We start from the raw sequence: 11,226 nt of genomic DNA, 5'->3' as shown, positions 1-11,226 counted from the left end.
AATAGGTGGGAGACCTGGCGCTCCTTACAGTCTCTCTAAAAACAGAAGCCCTCCCCCGACCCCCGCAAGGCAACAGATCTGGAGACCACAACCCTACCACATTAGGAAATTCTGAGCACCAGCACTCGAAACAAGGGGGCAGTGTCCTCAATCCATTTACCTGGTCCTGGCACAAAAGCTCAATTTTCTCCTCTGCCAATACAGCAATATCCTCCTCTTTCTCCTGCTCTCCTGGTTTTTCATTATTAGAAGAGCTAGTGGTTTGAGACTCATTATCCAAGTTGATGATTTTCTCATAGACGTGTTCCATTACTTTCCGGACTTGAAGCATGTCACTAGCAGAAAGTCGGTCCCTGAAAAAGGCAAGGGCAGATGGTGACATCAGGAAATCACTGGATATTCTCTCTCCCATTTTCTTTGGTGATAACATTTGATGAGGCTAAATCATACCACAGAAACATAAACCAATACATGTTCTTAGGCATTGCTTTAATCCAATTTTAGAATTCCCAACAGATTTCTTATAGTGTCCTCTCCTAAGACAGATTATGTGCAAATAAGTGAGATTATATACATAAAGAACAGCCTTCTAGATTCTATTCCCTTAAACACTTTCCCAGAGCATGGGCAAACTGAATGCCCCTGAAAGGGAAGGCAGCCCCTGGTGCTCATTAGGCTCTGATGATGGATGTACCCATTCCTCCCAGGGCTTCCTCCTATAGTCAAGACCTTGAGTTTCAACTGCCTGTCTGATCTCCAAACCCACCAACCCAACAGCTCCTGCCGACGTCCCAAAGGCATCGCAAACGCTACATCTCCAAAACTAGATTCAGCAACTTCCTTATCCCCAAACCTACTTCTGTATCTCTGACATCAGTTAATAATGGTCAAATCAAGTAGCTCAGGCTCATACTTTAAAAGCCATCTTGAACTTCAATCATTAAACACTGCTGAAGTGCTATCCAGAGCTTGCTTTAAGATCATCCTCTGTGTCTGGGTGTGAGTGTGAGTGTGTGTGTGAGTGTGAGTGTGTGTGTGTGTAGGCAGGGGGATTCAGTGGGAGGGAGGGAAGGTAGAGGTACAGATGACACAATGTTTAGCCATACGTTGACAATTACTTAAGCTGTTTGATGGGATAATGAGGTTCATTCTTCTATTCTTTTTTGTGTGTATGTTTGGAAATCTAACAATATCTTATGTAAGCTCCTACTTCCACATCCCTGATCAAACCATTTTCTGGACCTGAAATATCTTTCTTTTGACCAATCTTACATGTCCAGCTCAAATTCCATGTCCTTCAAGAAACCTTTCTGGAAAGCTATAGTCACAGATTCATTTCTTCCCCCTATACTTGTCTTTCCCTAAGTATCCATAAAAGCAGTTATTATACACAGATTGTGTCCTAAACTATGAATATGGCAAGAGACAAAATCCATGTCTTATTTTGAACATCTGCAACTGGCCACAGTAGGTACTTTGTAAACGGTTAAATTATATAAACTTTCAATATTATGAAATTAGCCTAAGATCTAGTACTTGCCTCCTGTGCTAGAAATGTAATCATAACGAATAAAAAAATATCTCTGGCAATTAATTAAATCCAACCCAGGGATCGAACCCAGGCCTCACGCATTTACAGGCGGAGTCTTTACCAGCTGAGCCACCTGGGAAGCTCAAGAATACTGGAGTGGGTATCCCTTCTCCAGTGGATCGTCCCGACCCAGGAATTGAACCAGGCTCTCCTGCATTGCATGTGGATTTTTTACCAGTTGAGCTACCAGGGAAGCCATACTTTGTAAATGGTTAAATTATATAAACTTTCAGTATTATGAAATTAGCCTAAGATCTAGTACTTGCCTCCTGTGCTATAAATGTAATCATAAGAAATAAAAAAATCTCTGGCAATTAATCAGATCAAGATCAAAGTATTGCACAACACTCCATTTACTTACTTTTTTAAGGTTTTTGCCCCTGAAGATGCATGAGGTTGGAGGTAGAAAGGAATTTTGTTGAATTTGGGCATATTTTTCTGAAATATTAAAAGTGAAAAAAGGTAAAATAGTTTCTGTTAGTTGATAAACTAAAATGATGTCAATACTTGTGAAAACATGATTCATAAGTTAATCACTATTGTACATTTAAAAGTGACTTTCTATGAAATTTATAGTAAGCTATCAAATTATGTCAACCTTAGAGAAAGGGTATCAGAAAAGTATAAAGTTTTATTTTGTAATAAAACATAAATAAAGACAAATTATATGCAGTGTCAGTAGCAATATAAAATTGCAGCATGGCTTTTCTCAAATAACAATTCAAGGTATTAAAGAGAAACAAACTTTAATTCTTTAAGCCATACAAACCAAAATCTCAAGTCTACATTCAAATGCCAGAACAAAAATTTAAGTGTCTTGAGAGAAACCCACAACATTCACTTTTGAGAAAAACCATACACGCTATGCTGGTAAGGTCCATTATCCACCTGGAAAGGTCAATCAAGTCCTCCTAACTTGCTTTACATCTGACATCAGAGTGAGGTCTGAGGTTTCAAATAAGAGTGGAAAGTTCAGCCAACCACCTAGATGTCCACATGATGTAAACCATACACTTAGATAAAGGATAAAATTAATTGGTCATCTTTGCTATGGGGATTAATCCCCTTTGAGCCTCCATGTCATATCCTCTTTGGATGTTTCCTCCGGGGAATAAGCCACAGGCCTAAAGTCAGCAATGCATCCAAGTGAGTTTCACATTCAAAGGAAGTAGTGGTTTATAGGGAGCTCAAATTTCGAGAAGACTAGAATATCCATCAGGTGTCAGACTGGCTTTAAGTTCTTGGAAGTTTATCTGGGACAGAAAACAAATTTTCTAGAAGGTTCTAGAGATTAAATCTCTTTTCATAAGTCTTTAAATAGACAAAAAATTGGTCAATAGTACATAACTAGAAACAGACCTATATGTGTACAGAAATTTAGTATATGATAAAACAGCATTTCAAATTAGTAGGAAAAGTTTAGATGATTCAATAAATTGTGTTGACACACTGGCTATCCATTTGGAGAAAGTCAGCATCTTACTTCACTTCCCACCAAACAGAATAAATTCACCAAATAGAATAAATTCTAATACTTTAATGATCTACATACAAACTATTATCATAAACATACTAGAAGAGAACACAAGAAAACATTTTTGCTACTCTGGAGTGGGAAATACTTAAGCAAGACATGAAACTCACAGCCATAAAGGATTAATCTGGTCATATAAAAATTAAAACTTTTTGCCTGCCAAAGGACATCATGAGCAAAGTAAAAATTCAATCGAGAGGCAAGAAAATGGTCAAAGGGTTAATATTCAATATGAAGAACTATTACAAGTCAATAAGAAAGACAAATAACCCAATAGAAAGTCGAGTAATGAATACAAACAGGCAATTTACAAAAGAAATAAAAATGGCCACTATGACCTCATCGTAAGTTAAAAAAATTAAAACAGTGAGATAATATGTCTGTCTTTCAGCAAAGATTCTAAGTATCCAGCATTGGTGAGGGTGTGGGGTACTGGGCACTCACACACTGTTGGTGAGAGTGTAAACTGGTATACCCTTAGTGGAGTGCAATTTGGCAGTATCTATTGAAATTTAAAATGTGCATACCCTTTGATCCAGCAATTCCACTTCTAGGAATTTACCCTAAAAAGTACACAAAGATATATATACAAGGATGTTCACTGAAGCATTGTTTGTAACAGAAAACATTGGGTACAACCTAAATGTCCATTAATAGGGACTGGCTAAATAAATCATGGTACATTTATACAACGAAATACTATGCAGTCGTTAAAAAGAAGTGATCCATATACTGATATGAAAAGGTGCCCAAAATATATTTTTAAGTGAAAAAACAAAACAAAACAAAACCACACCCAAGTTGTAGAACAGTACAGAACAGTAGATTCTGTGTAAAATAAAATGATCTATATATGGATTACATATATCTAGACACACATATATAGACACAAATAATATATACTTGTGTATACACAGAAAAAGGTACTGAAGGCTTGGCATTAAGCTATTAATATTTACTACCTCTGGGAAGAAGAATAGGAAGTGAATGTAAGAGAGTGTTTGGAAAAGGATGGGAATTTCATCTTATTCATTTATTATTTTCTTTGATAAGCACATTTTATATATTAAAAATAAAGATAGAAAGAGACATAATTATAATATTTCTCTGAAGCTTTGGAACTGCACAGAAGCAGAAGAGGATGGCGGTCTAGTTTCAATGAAAGATTATACAATAAATACAGTTAATTTTCTTCATGATTTGGAAAAAAATAAGAGGACAAAGTGGGAGTGGAGGACACTTACATCCACAGTGATGTCAATTACCCATTGTGGCACCGTCTCATTAAGAAGCATGGACTCAGTCTCACCCCCAGAATCTCGGCAGAGCAGCCTAAACATAATCCATCATGTAGTAAGTGACAAAATAAGCACGGATCCCAATATCACTGTCATTAAATGTTAGAGGGAGGGACCTTATAGAGTTCATTCCGGATAACCCCCAATTGACAACTGAGGAAATAAAGTAGTAGGCAGGCAGAATGACTCATTCTGCGAAGAGTGAAAGCAAGCTGTGAAACTCAGGCTCCCCGATTCCGAGGCCAGACATACACTACGGCTGCCTGTTGGGGCCCCTGGGTGAGGACAGGAAGCTGGGTGTAGGCAAGGCACTTGAGGTTGCCCAGAAGTGCTATGGTGCATGGGATTCCACACACAATATGGGGTCAGGATGTTTTCAGTAACCCCTCTCAGGAAATCACCATCAAGGAAGAGAATTCTGCTCTCAAGGGCAAGACAAATAGCTTTCTTACTACTGGCCCATGGCTTTCTCCCACGACATTTCCTGGGCCTTGGCTGGCAACTTGGAGGTGAAGCCAGTCTAGCACTTGCCTGCAGGCCCTCACAAAGGCCTGCCTTGCGCCTCAGGTCGAGCCACTGTTGGGTACGACAGTTCCCAGGAGCAGCCCAGTCCATCTCCCCTGGCCTGGTCTGAGGGAAGTTATCTACTGAGATGTTGTCCTGTGGGTGGGGACTTCTAGTGAAGCTAGTGAAGTCATCTGTCCCCTCACCCTGGCAGTCTTGCTGGTTAAGTGAGAAAAAGCATTTCCTGCAGAAACCACTAAGAAGCTGCCTTGAGGCAAGGTTATCAACCTCCACAAGGTATCAACCTCATTTTATCACTAGAGGCTCAGCTCTCAATTAAGATGGGGTCTAATAACATCAGACACTTAACTATTTCAGGGAGGTGAAAAACCAAAACCCAGACACCCCTAGAAATTAATAGACATTTGCTTGAATCAAAACTTCAGGGCAAACAGGATGCACTCTTAGCCCTTCTTACCCATACCTGAAGAGGGTGCGACCTCCAGCTTCACCAAAGATCACAGGGGTGTGTGGGGGCACTTGAAAGTAGCCATTTCCTTTCTGTACTCGGTTCTCCTGCTCCCCATTTACTAGGCAAAGATACAGATGGCGTCAGTATCCAGAGTCAGTGCTAACAACACAGATTCTAAACATTTTGCTTCCACAGGACCCAACCATTGAAAGATTTTAAAGTCAGAAAGTCCTGTAAGTCAGCTAGAGATGGAAATAAAGGTAAAAAAGAAAGTTAAGTTCCTGAAAATAAGAAATACAGCAATGTGCGACATACCTCATGAGAAATGATTACATTTTAGAGGAGATTAATGTTTGAGATTTAAAACAAAAACATAACCATCTACTTCAGCCACAGGGCAGTCTAGAACAGTCTCTTTATAAACGATGATCTGCTCTTTTCTTTGGTGCTGGTGGGGTGGGGATTGGTAAAACACCAAGCACAGAGAAATTTGTATCAGAAAAAAAAATTTGTATTTAATGGCAGCCACAACTAATGGTATTAGTGAAAAACAAAATCTCAAAGAGGTCATAAACTCATTTTTATTGCTGTCTGCAGATTTCATTTCAGTCAGCTCCCTGCAGCTGACTCCCCCTTGTTCATAACCACTTTCTGAAGGAATCTGGAAGCAATCTCGCCCTCTGCAACCCAACAGCACTCTCTCAGAGCACCAACTCTGATCACACAATGCAGATGTAAGCGGCACTTTGTCCAACCAGAATGCCAGTCCCTGAATGGAGGGATCCATGCCCATCTATCTCTATTATCTTCACTTACAACTCACTATAGGCCTCCAAATACTCGAGCTGCCCACCACGTATAACCCAAGCAGCTTGAGGGTCCACTGTGTTGTCGTGCAGGTCCAGCAGGATTACCAGCCAGGTAGTGTGTGCCGTGTCCTGAGCTTGGCTCAGTCCTGCCCTGCCTTCACTATATCAATTTGATTTTAAGGATGATTTGGCGTTTCCTGTGACTTACTCTTTACTCCCCCAACCAAAGTCTGCCTTCAAGAGATGCTGCCTGTAGCCTTTTGTTTTGATTACTTAGTCTTTATTGGCTCCTTAGGCCTCCGAGGGCACCCTGTCAGGTTATAGATGGAGAAAGACAAGTCAAGAACAGGAAATGGCATGCCCACAGCTGCACTGCTGATAAAATGGCAGAGCCCATAGCAGAACCTAGCTTTCTTGACCCTCTGTGAGCAGATCTTTCCACTGACTCTGGCTCACAGTTCACTGTACAATTCAGAAGGGGAATGGAGAGAGCCAGGTGACAAAAGAAACGCCATCATATGTGGGGTCAGTGCTCTCTCTTTGACGGGGACATCAGGACACTGGCTTACAGAGAGGCATGCCATCCTTGCAAAACAGATTTACACTCCAAAAATTATTCTGGATGAATCAGTCAGGCACAACAAAGTCTCTGGCAGGAGGGCTTCATCACCGCTGACCACCACAAACAGGCAATCTTCAGAGAATCTTTAGCAGAGCAAGTCCTCAGTTGGGGGGACTCAAGGTTATATATCAACTGTGATATTTTAAGTTTTTTCCCCCTCCTTTCTTTAATCAGACTGAGCCAAATTCATGTGTTCCAAATTCTCCAGTACCGCACAGTGAGTTACTGCCACTGCCCGTGGCACACACAGCTTCGGAATGTCCTCAATGACATTAATTCTTTACACATACTCAGTCACTTACCCTGGCACTTCTGAGTTGGGAGCTGGTTTTTTGAGCCAATATCAGGTAGATCATCAGACTAGGGAATATCTACCTTTCAGGCCAATGTGAAGCATGCCTCACAAGCACAAACCTGGCTTTCCAATGCAGCTCAATAGCTAGCTTTGGAGGTAAATCCAGCAGGTCCACAAAGATCCTGAGAAATACCATTAGAATAAACCTGCTAAGCTGCCTACTTTCAAGGACAAAGGTCACCTAAATACACAGGATTGATTCCATATACCTTATGTAGTCTCATTAATTAAAAGTTCTTTGATATCTCAGTTAAGAACGGATGGACATTCTTTAGCATGCAGAAGGGAGGGCAATAAATTGGGCATACCACAACTATTTATTATGTCATACTTTAGCAAATGCTTAAAAAAAATTATTTTTAAATTCTCAGGATAACAATCTAAATATCCTTAACTTCAGAGTAATTTTAAAACCAATTATCCTAATATAAAAATACGAACCATGATTTACTTCATTTTCTTCTTCATCTATTGGATTCACATGTGTCCTAGGCCAATATTCTAGGAGTGCCTGGAGTAAAAGTCCTCCTAAGTTCACTGCAAAAGAGTCAATTAAAAAAGAAAAAAAAAAAAAACAGAAAAGAGAAACATTAGTTTTAACTTAAAAATAGAGGGAAAGCAATAAAGATGAAAAGTTTCCACATATTCTGATGTTACATTCTTAACCCAATGCCAAGGATGTCTAAAAGCAAGACTTTACATATTTCACAAAGTCTATTAAAATTTCATCTTACAATGTTTAAAGCAGTGATAATATCAAGCAAACAGATATTCTATTTGGTTATTCAGATATAGCTATTCTTTGAAAATGAATAACCAACAACAGAAATTGTATTCTTTAAAGGATTATTTCCATATAAAGCCACTATATTTTGTACATATATCAGTTATTTCTACAGGCTACAATCTTAGAAGAATACTGATCAAAGATATAATTAATAAAATATAAGAGACTCTTATGAAGATAAGTCTCTTCTCAACATACACAAAAATTAACTCAACAAGGACTAAAGAGATGAATGTAAGACTTGAAACCACAATACTCCTAGAAGAAAACACAGGCAATAAGCTTGCTGACAATAATATTGGTGGGTGATTCTTTTGGATCTTACACCAAAAGCAAAGGCAATGAAGGCAAAAGTAAGTAAGTGGAACTATATCAAACTAACAAGCTTTTACAGAGCAAAGGAAATCATGAACAAAATGAAAAGGCAACCTACTGAATAGGAGAAATTATTTGCAAGTTATTTATCTGAAATGGGTTAATATCCAAATTATATAAAAAATTCATACAACTCAATAGCAAAAAAAAATTGGGCAGAACAGCTGAATAGACATTTTTCCAAAGAAGACATACAGATGCCCAACAGGTACATGAAAACATGCTCAACATCACTAGTCACCAGGGAAAGGCAAATCAAAACCACAATGAGCTATCACCTCACACCTGTCAGAATGGCTGTTAATCAAAAAGATGATAAAAAACAAATGTTTGAGAGTATGAGGAGAAACAGGAACCCCAGTGCAGTACTGACAGGAACGTAAGTTGGTGCAGACACCGTAGAAAACAGTATGGTGGTTCCTCAAAAACAAAACTATCATACCTAGTATGCTACTTCTGAGTATTTATCTGAAGCAAAGGAAAACACTAATTTAAAAAGATATACGCACCCCCATGTTCACTGCAGCATTATTTACAGAAAACCTCATTGTCCATTGATGGATGAATGGATAAAGAAAATGTGATACACACATAAAGAAATATTATTCAGTCATAAAGAAAATGAAGTCTTGCCATTTGTGACAACAAGGATGAACCCTGAAGGCCTCATGGTTAAGCGAAATATGTCAGACACAGACAAATGCCATATGATCTCACTTACATGTGGAATCTGAAACCAAAAAAGCGAAAAAACCCAGAGCTCATAGAAACAGAGAATAGATTGGTGGTTGCCAGATGTTGGGGGTAGGAGTAATGGAATGGGCAAAGTGGGTGAAGGGAGTCAAAACGTATGAACTCCCAGTTATAAAATATATTCGTCATGGGGGTGTGACATACAGCATGGCGACTATATTTACTAATACTGTATTGCACATTTTACAGTTGCTAAGAGAGTAGATCTTAAAAAGTCTCAAGAGAAAAAACTTTTTATACATGGCAACAGATGTTAACTATTAACTAGATTTACTGTTGTGATTATTTTGCAATATATACAAATACTGAATCACTATCCTGTACATCTGAAACCAACACATGATATGTCAGTTATACTTCAATAATTCTTTTTTTTAATTGGAGGGGGAAAAACTGTTTCCTAGCTTCACTTATCCTTACCTAACAGATTTTCAGAATGCTTTAAGGGTAGAGAGTATGCTGCATGTTTAATTGTTAAAGCTAAGTCATACATTGTGAGAAAACTCAAGATCCCAAAACACGTAAAACGGAATATTTTCCATTTTCATATGAGAGAATAATATAGATTTCTTGAAAAATAATTTTAAAAAACCCCAAATATTGTTTATAAACAAAAAAGATGAGCATATAGCAAAAAACCAGCACAGATCTACCTACTCTTTTGGAAGGAGGCAGGGAAGGAAGGACACAAACTCACGTTTTGGATCCGACCCATCGGGGCTGCTGAAGCCAGCATCTTTTGCAGAAACCCAAGCAGCAAAGCAGTCACTCTCATCCAAAGTAATTGTCAACATCTGTCAAAAGAGAAAAATTGCTTAGTGGCATTCTATTTGAATACATTCTTCAAGTAAGTCTCTAAATCCTTATTTATTTGCACTATTTGACTAGAGTGCTAAGCCACCGATTCAGAATCAAAATGTGTTTCGTGTGATTCAATGCAACTACAATTTAATATACTGGGATATGAAAAGGCATTTAAACTGCATAAAACCTTCTCCTTTCAAACTTAAAGACACAGGACTCCACAACTAATAATACTTAATTCTCAGCTATATGAGAAATTTTCAACTATCCCCAATTGTACAAATATCAACTAACTTACCCCTGTTTTTAAGTCTACTGAGAACCAATTTGGTACATATACCATCTTAAATCTTTTCTTAATTTCATCTTCAAAATCCACTTTGCCCAAATCTTCAACTTTACATGCCTATACATCAAAAAGAAAGTACGATAATTATTACTATTAAGTGGTCAATTGATTTGACTCTGACTTAGCTACTTAAAATTTTACACATTTGCCTAAATAAAATGGAGATTAAAATATGTTTCAGAAAGAATGTCATCAAACATTTTTATCTTAAAGCGTTTACCTTTAAATAACTACCTCCTAGTAAAATTTTAAATTAAAGAACCACAAAATGCTCTTTTTTTGGAAACTGTAATTTAATTTTGCTGATATTAATATAACATACCACCACACTTATCTGTAACCAATGTCAAAAGAAGGGGGAAAAAATCTTGAAGGAACAAAAAGCAGTTTGTAAGCACTTTAAAAGAACTATGAAGCTATCTTCAGATAACAGGTATAATATAGGCAGCAATCTTAAATTTCTCTTATTCATTCCCTAAATACCTATGCTCCCCAAAGGTATGTTCCAAACTTCATCTGGTGCCATGGAGCATTTCCAATCAGCTCATCTCAATTTTGAACCACAAGACAGAATGTTCCCTCTACCTCTTCTTCCTAACAGCAACCTGGCTCATTCCTGAGGGTCCCATCTCACCAGCCATCTTCTCAAAGGGTGACTCCATGTCTTCTTCTATATCCCGTAATTCCCTAATGGCATATAGAGACCATGATTCCACCATCACTATGTAAAAACTCTTTCTTTGAGCCCGTATCATTCAGCTGCAGTAAACTGTACCCCCTTTTCCTCACTGCCATCTAGTAACCTCTGTGGTTACCGTCCCTCATTCACTGGCAACTTGAGCCTGGCTCAACGTCTTGCAACCCATCTTGCGATCTTGCTTGTTTCCTGGATAACATCAACATTCACGTGGACAACGCACAGGTAGGTCATAGCGGCCTCTGGAATCCTTGACAGCATTCCCACTATAAATGG

At 38.4% G+C, this 11,226-nt stretch overlaps 1 protein-coding gene across 2 annotated transcripts in view; it reads right to left on the bottom strand.

Annotated features, from left to right (window-relative positions):
- The window catches only part of WDR48 (WD repeat domain 48), a 51,162-nt gene that overhangs the window by 2,469 nt on the left and 37,467 nt on the right, over positions 1-11,226 (bottom strand). The window contains exons 12-19 of one of the 2 annotated variants that reach the window (XM_025272323.3): positions 10,203-10,310; positions 9,798-9,894; positions 7,627-7,722; positions 5,412-5,517; positions 4,370-4,457; positions 3,653-3,688; positions 1,953-2,029; positions 161-353 (exon numbers count right to left, since the gene is read on the bottom strand). In XM_025272323.3, coding sequence (XP_025128108.1) covers positions 161-353; positions 1,953-2,029; positions 3,653-3,688; positions 4,370-4,457; positions 5,412-5,517; positions 7,627-7,722; positions 9,798-9,894; positions 10,203-10,310 — 801 coding nt within the window. The remainder of the gene's footprint in view (positions 1-160; positions 354-1,952; positions 2,030-3,652; positions 3,689-4,369; positions 4,458-5,411; positions 5,518-7,626; positions 7,723-9,797; positions 9,895-10,202; positions 10,311-11,226) is intronic. The other variant, XM_006067341.4, reaches the window with a different exon arrangement.

The sequence above is a fragment of the Bubalus bubalis genome, chromosome 21 (genome assembly GCF_019923935.1).
Source record: "Bubalus bubalis isolate 160015118507 breed Murrah chromosome 21, NDDB_SH_1, whole genome shotgun sequence".
NCBI lineage: Eukaryota > Metazoa > Chordata > Mammalia > Artiodactyla > Bovidae > Bubalus > Bubalus bubalis.
Note: the sequence above shows the minus strand (reverse complement) of the source record. Positions and strands in the feature narration are given on the sequence as shown.